Below are 18,939 nucleotides of genomic sequence, written 5' to 3'. Positions count from 1 at the left end.
CCTCTGAATGGCATCCCTTCCTTCTACTGTGTTGACTGCACGATTCAGCTTGGTGTCGTCAGCAAACTTGCTGAGGGTGCACTCGATTCTGTCATTGATATCATTGATAAAGACAGCACCGCTGGGATGCTGCTCGTCACTGGCCTCCACCTGGACACAGAGCCATTGACGACCAACGGGAAATCATTCCTTCATTCCTATGGGAAATTATTCCATTATTCCTACGGGAAACACGACACGAGAAATACAACAGCAACGTGCGATGGAGCGAATTCTCAGCTACAAGCCGCATTTTTTCAACGCAGTCCCCGCCGCCGTGTATTTTCTCTATCCCGCCCCTTTGCTCCCGTGCCGCCGTGTCAGCGAGCTCCTCCGCTGCCGTCTGTCACAACGCCCCGCAGCGCGGGCACAGGGCCGCCGTCCCACCGACACCCAGCCCAAAACAGCGGGCGTTACTTTTGGTGCGGCCCTGGTGGATGGAACCGGCTTTATTTCGTGCTCGCGTTCAGCCCGGGGCGGGGCAGAGCAGCGCTCCGCCTGCTGGGAGCCCCGTTCGGCGACCAAACGCCGCCGGATCGTTGCCAACGCAGTCAGAGGGCGCGACGTGCCGGCGCAGGGCGGGACAGAAGCGTGCAGCGGAACGGGGCGGAGCGGAGCGCGGCTCCTCCGGCCCTCGGCGGCGGTGCTGGGATGGCGGCGGGCGGAGCGCTGCTGCGGGCGTTGGGTTTTGCCGCCCTTCTGCTGCCCGCCGCTCCACGCGGGTCGCCCGGATCTGCGGAGCGCCGCTGCTTCTGCCAGGTGAGCTGCGGCGGGTTGGCGGGGGGCTGCGCTCGTTGCGTGGGGCGGCCCGAGCTTGGGGATCGCAGCACGCGGTGCCTTCCGAGCTGCCATCCTAGGGTTGGTGCCTGGAGGTGGGTTGCTGCTCGCTTCGCTTTGCGTGAGTGCGAGTGGCTGCGGTGCGCTCGGCGCCCGGCGGTCCGCTCAGAACTGCGTGAAAATCAGTGCTGAAACGTGAATCGGAAGCCGGGAGTGGGAAAAGAAAAGGCGCGGGGCTGGGGCTTTGCCTTCTGGGTGGTTCGTGATGGAAACGGCAGATCAAAACCAGTGCTGATAGAGAGCTGCACCTGTGCTTTTCATTTCTTTATCGCTGTGCTTTCCTGCTTCGGGAGGTTTGCCTCGTCAGGCTGAGTCAGGAGCACGGTGTGGTGAGCAGCCCTTGCTGCTAGAAGCAAGTGAGAGAGAGTGGTTAGGCCCTGGAACGGGCTGCCCAGGGAGGTTGTGGATGCCCCGTCCTTGGACGTGTTTAAGGCCAGGTTGGACGGGGTCCTGGGCAACCTGATCTGAATGTGGATGTTTGGTGGCCCTGCTAGGCAGGGGGGTTGGAACTGCATGATCCTTGAGGTCCGTTCCAACCCGGGTGATTCTGTGATTCTGTGATCCTGTGAAGCTCTGCTGTTCTGGCACGATGATGGCTTGCAGGCTTCGTTCCTTGGGCACAGAGTGCTGGCATTGTGCTGTGGTTTGTTGCTGTTTTCTTTGGGGGCTGTTCCTCTGGCCATTAGGGGTGATTCTGAGCACTGACTTCCTTGTTATCTGAGCAGACTTTCAAGCGACTCTTGCATTCTTGTTAAACTGGTGCTTCCCAGAGAGCTCTGCCGTCCCTGTGGGAGGGAACGGGGGGTACTGCCCAGAACACTGGAATCACAGACCCATAGAATGGCCTGGGTTGCAAAGGAGCACAGTGCTGATCCAGCTCCAAGCCCCTGCTGTGTGCAGGTCGCCAACCAGCAGCCCAGGCTGCCCAGAGCCACATCCAGCCTGGCCTTGAATGCCTGCAGGGATGGATGGGGCATCCACAGCCTCCTTGGGCAACCTGTGCCAGTGCCTCACCACCCTCTGGCTGAAGCTGGAGCTGCGGATTCTTTTCTAAGAGATGCTTGCAGGTGATACATACTCTCTGTAGGGTTCCTGTGCTCTGTTCTGGCTGCAGGTGGGAGATACAGAAAGGAGTTTGCTCTGTTTCCTGCCCAGCTGTGCAGTAAGTGGTGGTGTATGGGTTAGGGAGGGAGCCTGTAGCGAGAAAAGAAAGCCCTAAATGCACTGCCCAGGAGCATTTCTGTGATGTTGAGTGAACTGGGAAGAGATGAAGATCGCTGCTGGAGCCTGGGATGGAGACAAAGGAGAATGAAGCAAAGGCCAAAACTAAGGATGACACAGAGTCCACGTGAGGTGATGTTCCAACCCGTGGTACGCACCCATGGAGGATACATCAATGCTGTGGCACTTTGGAGAGCCAGCAGAGCACATCCCTGGCTGCTTGCTCAGCAGCTGGAGCCATTGGGGTGTGCGTCTGTCCCAGCGGCTCCGTTGCATCTCTCCCCGCAGACCCAGCCCTGCTGCCCATCCCATGCCATGCTGGGCTCCCACACCCTGCCTGGGTGGAGCAGAACCCATGGCTGCTGCTGAGCTCAGTGATTTCACAGGTGCCAGGAAGCATGTGGCACCTGTTTGGGACTTGGTGAAGTTCTGTTTCATCTGAAACAACTGTTCACATTGTTGCAGGCTGAAGACACAGATGTTTGGGGAGCAGGGAAGGTGTCTTAAGGCATCACCCTCTCAGGAGAGTGCTTACCTGGAGTTCTTTACAGGGTGATATTGTGCTGGGTTAGTTCTAGCTCGATTTGGCCACTACACCTTGCACATTCAGGCCTGGTACAAACATTATACAGAATCATGGAGTGGGTTGGCTTGGGTGGCACTTGAAGACCATTCAGTCCCACAACCCCTGTTGTGGGCTGGGTGCCCCCCATCCACATCCACAGCCTCAGGCACCTGTAGGGATGGGGCACCACAGCTCCAGCAGTGCCAGCTGGAGATTCTACAGGTGTTTCTGAAGGTAATTTCTAGAGCAGCTGAGGCATGGCCCAGTCTGCAGGCTGCCTTGCTCAGGGGTTGCCAGGCTTCCAGGAATGTGTGGTTTGGGGTTTTCTATTTTTGTTGGTTAGCCTTCTTAATTTTGAAACAGGTTTATGTTGGGTAACTGGATTACCAAATCGGTGCTGGTATTTTTTTTTTAATGGGGGTGGTTTAGGCTAGTGGAAATCTTCATTGCTATGCTGACAATCTTAGTTTCCATTACTTTGCAAACTTACTTTGCAGAGTACAGCACAGTGGGGTGTTGGGCTTCAGTGTGAATGCAAGAAGCAAACCTGCACAGCACAGTGACTTAGCACTAAGGATTGCTCAGGTGGCAAAGGGCACTGGGGCTCACTGTATTTCCCTTCACACCCATTTAAATCAGCATGGCTCAGTCTAAACCATCAGTGCCTTCAATGAAGAAGCTTTGTTTCCTAAGCACCGAGTCCCACCCTGGGTCTGATTGTTGCTTCCTTCCCCTCCTGCCCGGGGGAACCTGCAGTTCCTTTAAGGTCTGGCTGTCCAACACAGGCTGTGGTTTCTTCCCCTCCCCTTTCTGTGTGCTCTGAGGGCGAGGGCTCATTGCCTTCCTTCTCAGAAAGAGGGCACGGAGCTCTGCTGCTGCAGTGGTGATCGCTGTGGTTCTGGGAAGATTGATGTGTGCCTCTCTGAGTGACCTGAGGGCTCTGGTGATGTGCATCAGGCCATGTGTTCCACGCTTCTCACGTGGCTCTTCCTCTTCTCTCCACACGCAGTAATTTGTTTTGCCCTAATTGCAAAGGACACTCTTCCTTGGAGGCTTTTCCTTGAGGCCTGCAGGGTTGTGGTCTGTGTGCTGGGGGAATGCTGCTTTGTGCTGGCTGCTGCCAGAACCTGCCGAGCTTCTGGAACAGAGGCAGCCAGGGGATTTCTCACTGTGAATATCCCACACTCACTTCATAACTCAGCAGTACCCATTTAAAATGACCACCTTGGTCTTAAACTGATCTACTCCTGGTGGATGGCAGCTGCCGACTGTTGTATTGCTACCTCAGCACGTGGGGAAATTCCCTGGTGCCCAGCTGAGAGGGAATGAGTGGTATGCTCTGTGCACACGGTGATTTCCCTGAGTGCTCATCACGGGGCTGGGAAGCAGCAGACCTTCTGCTGTGTGTCTTTCTCCCGCAGGCAGTAAGCTACGTGTCAGAAAGCCACAGCTGAATTTGTGTTGCTTTGGTTTTATTTTCTGCGGGGCTTTCACACAGCGTGAGTTGTTCAGGATGATGCAAGGAGTATTGGCTTCCTGCAGCAGATCTGCAGCAGATGTTTCCTTGCCAAACGGCTGCCAGGGGCACAGGGAAAGGCTGTTGCAGTCTCTGTGGTTCTAATCACATCACATGGCTGCAGCAGGGACTTCAGCTGAGTGCCGTAACCTTTGGTGGCATTACTGTTGCTTAATTAGACCCTCGTGCTGATGGCAGCTGTTAGCTGTGTGCCACCCTGCCCAGAGTGGCATGCTGGTGTCAAACGAGAGCCTGGGCTGCTGTGTCAGCTGGGTTTGGTCTTGATGAAAACATCTGTGTCTTGTTTAGCTGTGTGTTATCTCTGCTCCCTGAAGAGATGGCGGTGTCTGCCTGATGCTCTGGCATCAGTAAACTCTTAACATACCTGTGTGTGTTAGAGGAAAAATGTGTTTAATCACAGAACCACAGCATGGCCTGGGTTGCACAGGAGCACAGCGCTCATCCAGCTCCAAGCCCTGCTGTGTGCAGGTCGCCAACCAGCAGCCCAGGCTGCCCAGAGCCACATCCAGCCTGGCCTTGAATGCCTGCAGGGATGGGGCATCCACAGCCTCCTTGGGCAACCTGTGCCAGTGCCTCACCACCCTCTGGCTGAAAAACTTCCTCCTCATATCCAACCCAAACCTCCCCTGTCTCACTTTAAAACCATTCCCCTTGTCCTATGGACAAAAATTGCTTGCCCCCAACAAAGGCAAAAGACAGGTCCTAAAGGATGCATCACAAGGAATTCTTTGGCAATTCAGCACGTTCAGCTTTATTGAGCCATTAAAGTAAGAAAAGAGCTCTGAGATCATCAAGTCCAACTGCCAACCCATCACCACCAGCCCACTGAACCTGTGCTGTTTTGTTCTGGTCAGATTTAGGGCAATGACTCGCTGGAAAATGAAAGAAAATCCTGAATTGTGTTACCTGTGCTGACCAAGTTGTTTGTGCTTCATGTTCTGCACCAACAGGTTACTGGCCATTTAGACGACTGCACGTGTGATGTAGAAACCATCGATGCCTTCAACAACTACAAGCTGTTTCCTAGGCTGAATCAACTTCTGGAAAGTGACTATTTTAGATACTACAAAGTAAGTTTCCCATACAAGAAATAGATGAATATTTCTCAATGATTTGCTATGCTTTTTTTTTTTTTCTTTCTTTCTTTGTCCCATGGAAGTTATTGCTGATCTCTTACAATCAGATACCCCTTTTTCAGCCAGGCTGCCCAGGATCCCATCCAACCTGGCCTTGGATGCCTCCAGAAGTGGGGCATCCTCAGCCTCTCTTCGTTCCGCAGCGTTGTTTCCTCTGAGGAGCTGAGGCAGTAGAACAGTTTGTTGAATTAGGGCTCAAAAGAGCTGATGACAGATGTCCAAATTGCATGATGAGGATGCTCTTGGTGTCTTCCTGTCAATGAGGAAAGCCTGGTTTAGCTGTCAGTCAGATGAAGTGATTGCAGTTATGCCAGGCCATCACTGTTAGATGATGTCTGCTCCCATTCAGTGAGATTGCATCTGTGTGACTAACTGTGGGTTTGTTTGGGTGTGCTTGGGTTGTGGCCAGAATCTTACCTGCCAAGGTCATGTGCTGAACAGTGACTGTTTCCTGATTGCTTCAGCAGACAAGAAAGAATTGATGTTCTTCCATAAGAAGGGTATAAAATGTTCTCAACTTCTTTTCCTATGAAGAAAGGTTGAGGGAACTGAGCTTGTTGAGCTTGGAGAAGAGAAGGCTGTGGGGAGACCTCATGGTGGCCTTCAGTGCTTGAAGGGAGCGGATAAACAGGAGGGGAACGGCTGTGTGTGAGGGTGGGTGGTGATGGGACAAGGGGAATGGTTTTAAAGTGAGACAGGGGAGGTTTGGGTTGGATATGAGGAGGAAGTTTTGGAGCCAGAGGGTGGTGAGGCACTGGCACAGGTTGCCCAAGGAGGCTGTGGATGCCCCATCCCTGCAGGCATTCAAGGCCAGGCTGGATGTGGCTCTGGGCAGCCTGGGCTGCTGGTTGGCGACCTGCACACAGCAGGGCTTGGAGCTGGATGAGCACTGTGCTCCTGTGCAACCCAGGCCGTGCTGTGGTTCTATGAACTTTGCTGCACTGCAGATTAGAACAGCTCCAAATCACCAGCAGACCTGCTGGCTCATAAGATGTACAAAATACCCAACCAGAAAGGGTTGTGAGTGCTCAAAGAGCATCAAGGTGTGAGCACAGAACGTCTGATAGCACAGATAGTCTTGGCTGTACTGCATGAATACACACATCCTGCATGGGAGACACATGAATGAACATGGCAGGCTGAGATCAGGCCTTTGAAGTGAAGGCCCTTTGCTTGCACTTGCACCGCAGTGCTCAGCTCTGCGCTGTGTTAGCAGAGGCCTTTCAGTGAGCTAGCGGTGCGTGCTGGCAGGCTGTGGTGTGGAAGGTTGGCTTGGCTGCACGGAAGAAGCGTGTAACAGGGTGATGTGTTGTTTGTAGGTGAACCTCAAGAAACCCTGTCCTTTCTGGGATGACGACAGTCACTGTGGAATAAGAGACTGCGCTGTCAAACCCTGCCCGTCTGTGAGTAGAGAACCGGTCACTTCTCCATTTTCTCTTTGGCCTTTGCAGCAGGTAAAGATCTTTCTGTGCTGGCTGCTGAGCCGCAGTTCTGCTGTGGCTGCAAAAGAGGCTTCCTCAGGCACAGTACTGCTGGGATCCCTAAAGAAGAGCTCGAATGGTGAATTCTGACACCTTGAAGAAAGGCTGGGCTTCTGACAGCCAGCCCTCCACCAATGGAAGCTCTTGGCCTGGCCCCTCTTTTATTTGATGCATTAGTAGAATGATTTTAGGGGCAATCCCCTGGTGCTGTGTACTGTGTTAATTGGCACACGTTCAGCCCGCTAGCCTATGAGCTACACAGCGATTTATTTTGTCTGATGAATTCAGCCAAGCCCTTTCCAGCAGTCTCTATACATAAAATAGCTCTTTCAGAGTCCTGCTTCCCAGCACAAAAGCAGATACCTTTGCCTTTGCATCCTGGACAGAAGGGGTTTGTTCACTGATCTGGAAGAAGACATGGTGACTGCAGGGGTCTGTCTGAAAAGAAGGGGAAAAGAGGGAGGGAATTAGGACTTGGTTGCTGGGCTGGTAGATGTGGTGAAAATGCCCCCAGCCTGGCTCTGTGGGGTGGCAGGCAACTGCAGGCTGTCTTACACGCTCCTGCTGGGGTCTCCAGAGCACTCCGTGTGCTGAGGCTGCACTGGGATATGCTGTGCTGGTGGTACAGTGCAAGGGCAGGAGGAAACCCTAATTGCATGCATTTACCAAACAACTGCAGCTTATTTTTGTGCACAGCTTAAAGTAGAATGCCATGGAGATGTCTGCTCCTCACCTGGGAGCTCTGTGAAACCTGAAGTAATGCAGCTGCTGGCTTGGCTGGAAAATGTCTGAGGTGATATGGCAGCAACAGAGCGCGGTGTGTGCGTGTGAGAACAGCACTCCTTCTATACATTCTGATCTGTGTACTACATTCACCTCGTTCCCCTCTCCCATGCACTTCCCTACCCTTCCAACAGCTCCTTTGGTGGTGACTCCATACAGCTGCTGTGGGAGGCTTCAGGATGATGTATATCAGGGCTGCAAGAGCTGAAAAGAGGCAGCTGGGCTTCTGCCAGCATCACCTGGAGGTGGGGTGGCAGCCAGCAGCTGCTCTGGAGTCTGGGTTGGCATCTTCTACCTTGTGCTTGGTGAGCAGAGCACGGCCTGGTGGAGCACTGTGGAAGGCTGCTGAGCTATTGAGAATGAGATTCTTGCGAAAAACCAAAATAAAACACTGGGAATGTTGCTTAACTTTTGTCTGTGGAGGAGCCAGCAATTAGAGATGGTGTAAGCTAAGCTGAGGGATTTGATTGATTCCTTTTAAGCCCTGGGAGCTGCTGTAACCTTCCTAATCTTTTTCAAACATTAGACTGAAAGGCTTTGTCAGCTTCAGATGTAACACGTGCCCAATTTTGTCTTTCAGGACGAAGTCCCTGATGGAATCAGATCTGCAAGTTACAAGGTAGGTTTGTCTGCATGCACAGAGTGATGCTGCTTGTGGGACTTTGAGTCACTGTGAGTGATAAAAGCCCTTTGGAGGCTTCCCCAGGGTCCAATGTGTCAGAGCCTGCTGTGAGTCCCTGCAGCAATCCCCACAGCTGCGCCAGGCCCTGACTATTTGCAGACATCTTGTGGAAATATCAGTTGTTAGACTAGAAGTGTTTCTGATGCTCAAACTATATGTGCAGCAAAGGCCAAATTACAACATCAGCATGCCCATGTTTTGATCTTTGCTTCTCAATGCAGTATTCAGAGGAAGCCAACAGCCGTGCTGAAGAATGTGAAGAAGCCAGCAGGCTTGGGGCTGTGGATGAGTCACTGAGGTATGACTTCTTCCCACAGCCCATGCTTGTCTTGAAGGAACCTCAGCATCAGTGCTCTGTCTGATGCTCTTCGTCCTTTCTTTGCAGCAAGGAAACCCAGCAGGCAGTGCTTCAGTGGACGTCGCACGATGACTCTTCAGACAGCTTCTGTGAAGCTGATGGTATAACGACCCGTTTGACCTGACCAACTCTAAGCAGCTCAAGTTCTCTGCAGAGCTTTGAGGCTAAAGTGTGGTATTCCAGCAAGCCTGAATTGTATATGGTGTTTCTTCTCCCTCCCCATGCCTTAATCCTGTAGAAAATAATCAAAAGCTTCGCTGCTGCTCAGGGTCCTGCAGCGAGTCAGTGAGCTCAGTGCTCAGAGGCGGCTTTGCCATCTGTGGCGCTGCAGGGGGTCAGTGTGCAGCCAGTGCTGGGCACCTGCCTGCTTGGAGGGCTGCTCAGTACGCAGAGGGGAGGCTGGGTTGGCTTTGGAAGGTGCTGTTTCTTTAGAAGCTGCCGTCAGTGACTGGCGTTCTGCTCCACAGACATCCTTTCCCCCGACGCAGAGTATGTGGATTTGCTCCTGAACCCCGAGCGCTACACTGGCTACCGAGGGCCGGATGCCTGGAAGATATGGAACAGTATTTATGAAGAAAACTGCTTCAAGTAGGTGCTTTGGGACACAGGTGCCACAAACCTTGAGTCACTGTGAGCCCTGACTTCTGCAGAGGGGCTGCGTGTGCTACAGCTGCTCTGCTAACCCCCATCTTCCAGTCTTTGCTGCATGCTGTGAGGTGCGGGCTGTGGGAGCAGGGGAGGAGCTGTATGGCTGCCCCAGGCTGTTCCTCGTGCCACAGCTCTGCAGAGTGGGGATCCAGCAGGGTGTGCATCCCTGGTGTGATGTGGTCCTCATCACGCAGCCCTGTTGTCCCTGGTGTCGTACCACGAGCTCCCTGCCCAGTCCTTGCCAGCTGGATCTCTGCTGAGGTCTGTTGCTGGGGCTGTGCTGGTGGACGCTGCTTGTAGCCTTGTGTGCCTTGTGTCACCTTTCCAGCAATTTCCTCTCTGCAGCCTCGTTTTGCACCAGGGCCATGAGATGATGTCCACAAACACTCCTCTAGGCACTGGATTTTCCCCTAGCTGTCTTTTTTTTTCTGATCTCTCTTTACTCTTTTTCTGTTGGAGCAGGAGGACCTCTTAGATCTTCCTAGGCTATTTGGCTGCAGAAAAGTAATTTCTTCCGCTGTTGTTTCTGCACAGTAAGAGACAGTCACGTATTTACTTACCTAAATGACCTATTTTTTTTTCCTCTTAGGCCTCAGAATGTGAAAAGACCTTTGGCATCTGGTAGAGGTGAGTCACGTATTCATCTTGCTAAGTGGTTTGGTAGCGTACTGCTCGAGCTCAACAGCTTCCTTTACAACAGCAGCAAATACTGTGTGAGCTACTTTTGCTGAACGAGGGCTGTGTTACAGCTCTTCATCAAGTCTAGAATAGCTATGGCCAATGGAATGGGTGTCCAGCACCCAGAAGGAGAAGGAAGGTCTGATTCTCAGGGTCTTGGAGAGGCTGGGGACAGAGCTGAACCCTGCATCAGTGCTTTCTGTGCTCAGCAATGCCAAACCATCTGGGAGGGTCTGAAATAAGACCCTGGCTGGGATCCTCGGGGGAAAACATTTAATAGGAGAAACTGCCTTAGGGGCAAAGTGTAAATGAAAGTCGGGAGGGGTCTCAGGAGCATACAGACAGCTGCAGGCTCAAGGCTGCTAAGAGAGCCTGTGTTTGCTGATGCCACATCATGCCCAGGCATTTGAACATCATCAGTATGCTGATGGCCTGAACTCCAGCAGTGTCCTCTGAGGAGTTGTCTGGACTTTCCCTATCCTCTGCAGGTGGTTTTCCCACTCCTTTCAGCTTTGCATGGAGGAGTGACACTTTAAGCACGGCAGTAATGAGCGAAGCACGCCGTGCCCTTTAAAATCCCAGTGTTTGTCGTGAGGGGTGCTGCTGTCTGGGGCAAGGCATGGGTGAAATATCACAGGCACCACAGAAGGACTGCAGTTCTGTCTGCAAGAAAAGAAACAGGACGTGAGAACAGGGTCAGGCCTGATGCCTGTGTCGATGCAAATGGCTGGTGAGGTGCAGGAAGCAGAGAGTATCTCTGAGTATCTTGTCAGAGGTCATACAGGAGGCAGTTGCCTTTCCTATTTTCCCATCTCTGCTTTAACTTCCTTTACAAACACAGATCCCTCCTGTGTGGGTCAGGTTATTGGGAGCATTGCTCACCAGGTACCTCACTGCTGCAGTTAGTGAGATGGTGTTTTGTGTTAGGAAGATCCTCCTTGGGAAGGCTCGTCCTTCTGCCACAGCAGGTTAGCAGAGCAATCTTCATGTTTGTGCTTGGCCGTTCAGCTTTGGCTGTGTGTAATTATCTCCTTTATTGTTTTCTCTCCCCACCACTCGTGCCTTCCTCTCATCAGGAGACGACGGAGGTGAGTTGCACTCTGTTTTTGCCCGTACCAGAAGCAGGTCCTCTGGTTAAAAACACAAATACTGGGAGTCTTCAGGGTTCATGGCGTGGTTTTTTCAGTGCTGGCTGCTGCTGAGGAAGCAGCTCTCAGGCTGTGCTTTGGAAGACACTTGGTGGGAGCAGAGTGCCTCACTGCAGCTCCCTGCTGGGAGGGCTGAGCCCCGGAGCTGTTTGTGCTCTGTGGTACTGGGCCTGTCTGTGGGACATCCTTCCTGTCTCCAAACTATTTCCAAATCCTTTTCTGTTCTCCAGATTATTTTCAAGCAGGTGGTAGCAGGGGCCAGTGTGAAACGCTGCCTTGTGTGATTGTACACATTTGGTTGTGCTGTTTCATTTCTTTCCAATAAAAATACCCCCTCCCCACACTCAGCAGTAAAGAAAGCAGTCTGTGGCCTTTGTTTCCCTGTAGGTCACAGCATCACGCAGTGGTTTTGCCCCCCACCAGCTCTTGCCAAGGTGGGTGGGAAGTTATATCTGTCTGCTGCCACCACTGCCTTATAGAGACATCAGGCAGGCAGAAGAGTGGGGAGGAAAACCCTTGGTGCTCTCTTCTACCACCTCTATCCCTGCTTCTGCAAACTGGAGTGAGCAGAGTTGCTCTAGGTCTGGTCTCAAGGGTGGTGTCAGGTTTTTGGCCGTGGGAGCAGTGGTGGGGAGAGGAGGGCAAGGGGTGTCAGAATCACAGCACGGCCTGGGTTGCACAGGAGCACAGTGCTCATCCAGCTCCAAGCCCTGCTGTGTGCAGGTCGCCAACCAGCAGCCCAGGCTGCCCAGAGCCACATCCAGCCTGGCCTTGAATGCCTGCAGGGATGGGGCATCCACAGCCTCCTTGGGCAACCTGTGCCAGTGAATCCAGTTCCAGAGCCCAGCCCTGTCATGTTGGTGCATCATCCTGTTGTCTCCTGAAAAGTGTTTCCAACTACAAACGAAAATGCCATGGTGTGGTGGAGCCTTCCTGCTGCTTGAAGGCACTTGAGACTGACGTGCTCTTTCTCCTTCTGTTTGCAGGGCAGACGTTTTACAAGTGGTTGAAAGGTAATCCTTCTCTCTAAACCTGGCATCTCTTCTTAGGATGAATGCAGAATGGCCGTGGAGCGGGTGGGGGCTGCTTGCTGCTCTGGGGTTGGCTGAGATCCATCTGACAGTCAGGAGAGGAAAATTCAGTATATGCTTTCAATATCTTCAAATGCTTGTTGTTTATTTTCCCTTTTTCTTCTTTTCCTCCAGGTGTCTGCATAGAGAAACGAGCTTTCTACAGGCTCATTTCTGGTCTCCATGCAAGCATCAACATTCACCTGAGCGCCAGGTACCTCTTACAAGGTAACTGCCACTTCCTGACAGAGCTGTCCTGCATCAGCTCTTAATTGGCACAGCCTTCAGATCCGTGGCTCAGCTAAATGCCAGTGCAGCCCTGCCAGCAGGGCTCAGGCCTGCTTCTATGCTCCTGTTCTCTCTCCCTCAGCACACAGGTTGTGTGACAAAATCAGGAATGCACTTGTTGCATGCCTTTGGGCGTGCAAATGCTGGGCTCTGCTCTGTGCTCAGCCTTCCTGCACGTATGCCTTTTATTCTTCCTCCATGGTTATTTTGGAGTGTGTTTCTAATTGCATATCTCCCTAGCCTGTTCTTACGGCAGTCAGATAGCAGTAATTTCATCCAGACTGAGAAATGCTTGGCTGGGCTCCTCCAAGTCCCTCGAGCTATTTCCGTGTGCCATTCCCACTTTCTTTGCATCCCTTGTCCACAGGCAGCTATCTAACAAATCTCCATTTAACCCTGGGGTTGGAAATACAGGGTGATGTGAGAGCATGATTTCCTTGTCCCACACGGCCGGGGTCCGTGCTGAAATGGAATAAATCTGGTAGGCTTGGTGTACAGACATCACTGTGAACTCCCACAGCTGTATCCTTCAGGGAGTCTGAGCTGTGCCCCACACTGCATGGACAGCGTAGGCCTTGGCCACGGGAGACAGCTTGGAAGAGTTGGGGTTGATGGAAGGGCTGTGGCTTCTGAAAGCTTGGACCCCTTCGGTTAGAGATGCACGTCACCACTGAGCTTGGGACACTGGGAGGGAGCGAAGCAGAGCTGTGTCTGCCCACCTGGTGTCTTTGATTCTGTGCTCTCAGATACGTGGTCAGAGAAGAAATGGGGCCCCAATGTTACGGAGTTCCAGCAGAGGTTCGACGAGGTTCTCACCAGAGGGGAAGGCCCCAGAAGACTGAAGAACCTGTATTTTCTGTACCTGATTGAGCTGCGGGCTCTATCCAAAGTGCTGCCCTTCTTTGAGCGCCCAGGTTTCCAGCTGTACACAGGGAATCAAAGCCACGATGCAGAAATCAAGAGCCTATTGCTGGAGGTTCTGCGCCTGGCCAAGTAATTACGTTCGGTACCCGGGGAGAATGGCTCTTTCCAGCCTGGCATCTCTGAGCCTGCTTAACCTTTCGCTTAAAGCTCCTAGAAAGGCAGGTTGTGGGTTCCTTCTTGGAGTGGGATGGCATGATTTGGTAGCGCTGCTGGGAGCTCGTTGGTATCTGCATTCAAATTGCAAAACGGGGTAATTAAGCCCGCTGTTTAATAGCCTAGGCTGGCTTTTTGATTTAGCAGAGTTGAACGTAATAACCTCCTACACATCAGTCCTGAAATTGGCTACCTGGTTGAGTCATCTGTGAAATGCCAGGCCTGCTGTCATGTTTTTTGCTGGCAAAAATGCCAGCCGTGCACCTAATGGGGGGTTGATGGGCAGCGCTGGGAGAATGAGGAGCAGGAGGCACCAGAACCAGGTGGAAGTGGGTGTCTCTAACATGGTGGGTGTTTGAATTTCTCTCCTCACGCTGCCGTGCCTTCGCTGCTTACGTCTGTCAGAAAACAGACCACAATTGCTTAGAAACCACAGAGCAATTGCTGAGAGCGTCTCCAAGGTGAAATGCAAGCTAAAATTGAAAGCCTCCAAGAGATGGGAGAAGCAAGCAGCTTGCAGTCACACACAGAAAGTCTCCAGCTGTATTTTAACACCTGGCAGCTCTGTTCTCATACCTAACCAAGTACTCCTGTGAACCTGAGTTAAGCTGCACAAACTGCAGGGAGATAAAACATTTTTGTTCCATTTCAGGTCTTTTCCACTGCATTTTGATGAAAACTCCTTCTTTGCAGGGAATAAAAAAGAAGCTGCTAAACTAAAGGTAAGTGCCCAGCCCTTCCTTTCGGGATACTTTGTACCCGCAGAGTATTCTGGATGTGTCTGGAATAGTACTGCATCTGAAGGGGACCCAATAGGTTTAAGGAACTGGATTGGACATCTCCAATTCATTCTGGTTTGGGGAGCTGCATGTTGTGGGTGTTCCTTTGTCATAGAATCCTAGAATGGCCTGGGTTGCACAGGAGCACAGTGCTCATCCAGCTCCAAGCCCTGCTGTGTGCAGGTCGCCAACCAGCAGCCCAGGCTGCCCAGAGCCACATCCAGCCTGGCCTTGAATGCCTGCAGGGATGGGGCATCCACAGCCTCCTTGGGCAACCTGTGCCAGTGCCTCACCACCCTCTGGCTGAAAAGCTTCCTCCTCATATCCAACCCAAACCTCCCCTGTCTCACTTTAAAACCATTCCCCTTGTCCCATCACCACCCACCCTCACACACAGCCGTTCCCCTCCTGTTTATCTGCTCCCTTCAAGCACTGAAGGCCACCATGAGGTCTCCCCTCAGCCTTCTCTTCTCCAAGCTCAACAAGCCCAGTTCCCTTGACCTTTCCTCACACAGAGCTGCTCCAGCCCTCTGCTCATCTCAGTGCCTCCTCTGGCCCCGCTCCCAGAGCTCCACGTCCTTCCTGTGCTGGGGGCCCCAGGCCTGGACGCAGCGCTGCACAGGAGCCGAGCAGAGGGGGACGATCACCTCCTTGTCCCTGCTGGCCGCCCCTTCTTCATGCAGCCCAGCACACAGCTGCCCTTCCAGGCTGCAGGCGCTCACTGCTGCCTCACGTCCAGCTTCTCTCCCACCAGGACCCCAAGTCTGGCTGCTGCTGAGGATCTGCTCCAGGATCCATTTCTCCAACTTGTTTCCACGGAATTTAGCCTGAACAGAATTAACACGCTTGGGTTTGGATTAATACATGGAAGACGTGGTTAGAGTGTAACTGTGATCAGTTTACATCTCTTTTCCCCTAGGAGGAGGTCAGGCTACACTTCAAGAATATTTCCAAGATAATGGACTGCGTTGGCTGCTTCAAGTGTCGCCTGTGGGGGAAGCTGCAGGTGAGCTCTGTCAGCAGAGTGGGGCACGACTGGGAGCAGCTCATTTGATGGGACCGTGGGGCACAGAGGTGGTTCTTAGATATGTCAGCTCCGAGGTCCAGACCAGTGCCAGTGAGCAGGAGGCTGTGTGAGGATCCTGGGGCTGCCAGCAGCTGCCCGTTGCCTTTGCAGTTGGAAACTGAGTGAACTTCCTGCAGCTGCAGGAGGGACACGGGTGCTGTGGGACCGGGGCTCAGCCAGATCCATGCTGTGCCTTGTGTGTGGTCAGACCTGGGCAGGAAGCCTTTGCTGGGCAGCTCTGTCTCATGCCAAACAAACAGAACGTCCTGGCTCTGTCCTGCTTCCTTCTCTTTGCTGTGTTACGTGAAGGCCGAGTCTTGCCCTGTTAAGTTGATGTCAACAGGAACCTTTGCAAAGACAAGGAAGGGAAGCAAAGTCGGGCTCACGTGCCAGGCTCTGGATGCCTGTGGTGTTAAACCATCTCCTTTTCACACGCAGACACAGGGCCTGGGCACAGCGCTGAAGATCCTCTTTTCTGAAAACCTGATAGAAAAGATTCCTGAAAGCGGCCCTTCCTATGGATTCCAGCTGACGAGACAAGAAATCGTGGCTCTGTTTAATGCTTTTGGAAGGTTGGTGTGAGACCTTGTGCATGCTGCTGCACTGCATCCCTCTGAAGCTTAATCAGCAATTGGCAATATTGGTGTGAGCTGCTGGTGGCACTTTCTTACAGAGAAGCCCTCAGATGCCCAGTGGTGTTCATGTGGAAGAGCAGCGGTGAACAATTTAAAGCAACTTGTTTATATGCTGTATTTTTGTAAGGAATTGAAGGAAGTGCTTGAATTAACACACAAAGAACTCAGTGTCTTTTAAGAAACGCTGTGACCGCCCAGGGAGCACGCTGTCCCCAGACAGAGGTTGCTCTTCTTACCTATTTTTGCTCCCTCCTTCAAGCACTGCAGTTCTACCAGTTTGTTCCCAGTTCCACCCTCCAGCAGTGGCATTTATTGGGCAGCCATCAGCCCCGTCCCCAGGGGCAGCAGGATGAGGCTTTGGCAGAAAAGGAAGGGAGCTGTGCAGGTCCTCATCTCTGCTTTCTGTTAGAAAGTGAGCTGGGTTACTCAAAATCATCTTAAAACAGAAGGCAGTCCTGGCAGGGAGAGGCAGACCCTGTCTGTAAGGAAGAGAAAGTCCCAGGCCTTATCCTCAGAGCCCAGTCCTGCATCTTTACTGATGCTCTGCATCCAGAATGCATTGAGCAAGGAGATGAGGGGCACGATTGAAAGAGACCTTCAGGGGAAGCCAACTCCTCCTGCAGGGAGACGCAGCCATCTGCATGGCTGGTAATGCTATGGTCTGTTTCTTGACCTCCAGTTAATGGGTCTGTCTGATGGCTGCTGTTCCTCTGTCTCTCCATAACAGAACCTCATGTATACTTGGTTACAGCCAGGCTCTTCTTAAAGCAAAACCTCATTTAGCTGGATTTCTAAATTCTCTCCCTCCCTGCTCAAAGCTCCCCTTGCCAGCGCTCCCTTTCTTGCTTTATTCAGAAGGCCGTGGCTGTAATGCTTTTGTTGCCCTCAGGATTTCAACAAGCGTCAGAGAACTGGAGAACTTCAGGACCCTCCTACGAACCATGCGGTGAATCCAGCACAGGAAGGCCCAAGCTTTCCTCCCACCTCCTGGGTTCTTCAGCAATAGGCAAACGCCTCAATTCCACTGAGGGCTGCAGGTGAAGGCCACTTGCTGAGCCTCAGGCTCCTGGTTGACTGTCTGTCTGGAAGCTGCTGGTGCCAAATATTTTGTACAAGACCAAAAACCTGCTGTTTTGTATAGAAGTGAGGCCGTATGTAAAGTTTATTTTACACAGATCGTTCTGAATGACTTCTCTAAATACTGCTGTGGTGTTTGAATGGGTGAGGCTGCTCTCTTTACCTTCAGAAGCTGAAGGCAAAGCCTGAATAAAGTTGGGGAAAATTCCTCCATCTGGTCCCTGACTCCATGCTGGCTCTCACAGCATCCTTAGAGAGGCTTAGAGGAACAAATCCTAGGATGGCCTGGGTTGCACAGGAGCACAGTGCTCATCCAGCTCCAAGCCCTGCTGTGTGCAGGTCGCCAACCAGCAGCCCAGGCTGCCCAGAGCCACATCCAGCCTGGCCTTGAATGCCTGCAGGGATGGGGCATCCACAGCCTCCTGGGGCAACCTGTGCCAGTGCCTCACCACCCTCTGGATCCAAAACTTCCTCCTCATATCCAACCCAAACCTCCCCTGTCTCACTTTAAAGCCATTCTCCACCACTCTGGGACAGAACAGGGTGTTGCTGCACTTTTCTGACCTGCTGCTTTGCATCCCATGCTGCTGGGTGAGCAGATGGCGTTTCAGGCCAGTGCTGCAGGGGGAGCAAGGCCCCTTCCTTGCAGAAGACGATGGGGTTTGCAGCGTGCTGAAGGAATCCTGCAGCTCACCATTTGGCCACCTCATGCCTCCATCTTGTGTGAAGACAGGCGAGCAGCAGCCAGGCCCCGCTCCTGCCAGGTGCTGAGCTGAAAGCACACCCTGAAATCGGTGACTGTGGGTTTTGTTCTTACAAGAAAGCAGAGCGTGGGCATAAAGTAAGGCAAACACAGGGCCGGCGCAGCCCCCCTCCCCAGCTCTGCTGCCAGCAACCAGAGCAGTGAGAGAAAACAGGGCTTTGTCAGAGGCAAGCTGCACTGCTTGCAGCAAGTGCCTGAGGGCACCCACCTGCCTCAGGGCAAGGGGAGCTGAAAGCGAGGCCCCTCGCAGCAGGTTGTGCCAGGAGCTGAGCTGGGGCCTCTGGTGCAGCCAGTATTGGAGCCTTTTGGTTTTCCCAGCCCTCCTCAGACCATTAAGCCCAGCTCAGGATCAGCTCATCATGCTGGAAGCCGGGTGAGGCTACAAAGGGCATGGATGTCCCTGCGAGGGGCTGCCGCTCCTCAGCTGTTCAGCAGCCGACGCAGAGCTGAATTCTGCCGCTGCAAGGACAAGAAGCTGGGGAAGTAGGGCAGAGCTGCCGGCACAGAGCAGAGGCTGCAGCTCCTCCTGGGCCAGGCGCACCCGGCTCTGCTCTCAGCTCCCCGGCAGCCCCGGCCCACAGCCCTACAGCCGTGTGCTCAGCGCCGAGGCCTCGCCCCCAGGTGAGCGCACGCTCTGGTGAAGCAGCTGCGATCTGCAGGGAGCTCAAGGCCGCGGCTGATAAACCCGTGGTGTAAGGAAATATGGGAACACGGAGTTGCTGAGATGAGGTTTCTGCCTCCTCCGCAGCTCGGTGCCAAGGAGATGCTGGCTGGGTCACAGCTTGAGAGTAGGACAAAGCTCAGCCCACGCAGAAGCATCTCCTGCCCTGGGAGCTGCAGGCACAGGAGCAGAAACCAGAGAAGGGCAAAAGGTGCAGCTTGAGCCCCTTGCTCCCAGGCCTGGAGGAACAGCAGTGGATAATTCCTGCCATGCTGTAAGGTGGGGGGGCTGCAGACCCCTCCCCCAACCCACCTGCAGGCGCTCCCAGCACAGCCATGCAGACGCAGACCAAGAATGGAGGCTGCAGGACAACAGCTGGAGCTGCCAGGAGCAAAACTCAGCAGGACCTG

The 18,939-nt window shown here is 53.1% G+C and overlaps 1 protein-coding gene across 1 annotated transcript; it reads left to right on the top strand.

Annotated features, from left to right (window-relative positions):
• Window positions 1-628: 628 nt before the first annotated feature.
• ERO1A (endoplasmic reticulum oxidoreductase 1 alpha) lies at window positions 629-17,318 on the top strand. Its single transcript, XM_052696628.1, has 16 exons — window positions 629-798; window positions 5,150-5,269; window positions 6,655-6,738; window positions 8,180-8,218; window positions 8,503-8,579; window positions 8,667-8,740; window positions 9,107-9,227; window positions 9,877-9,914; window positions 11,042-11,053; window positions 12,100-12,126; window positions 12,319-12,411; window positions 13,218-13,464; window positions 14,201-14,270; window positions 15,247-15,333; window positions 15,832-15,965; window positions 16,918-17,318. Exons 1-16 carry the CDS (start codon window positions 691-693, stop codon window positions 16,976-16,978), a joined length of 1,392 nt encoding a protein of 463 aa, XP_052552588.1. The 5' UTR covers window positions 629-690; the 3' UTR covers window positions 16,979-17,318.
• Window positions 17,319-18,939: the final 1,621 nt, after the last annotated feature.

Source organism: Tympanuchus pallidicinctus, unplaced genomic scaffold (assembly GCF_026119805.1).
Source record: "Tympanuchus pallidicinctus isolate F22 unplaced genomic scaffold, pur_lepc_1.0 scaffold3, whole genome shotgun sequence".
Classification (NCBI taxonomy): Eukaryota; Metazoa; Chordata; class Aves; order Galliformes; family Phasianidae; genus Tympanuchus; species Tympanuchus pallidicinctus.
Note: the sequence above shows the minus strand (reverse complement) of the source record. Positions and strands in the feature narration are given on the sequence as shown.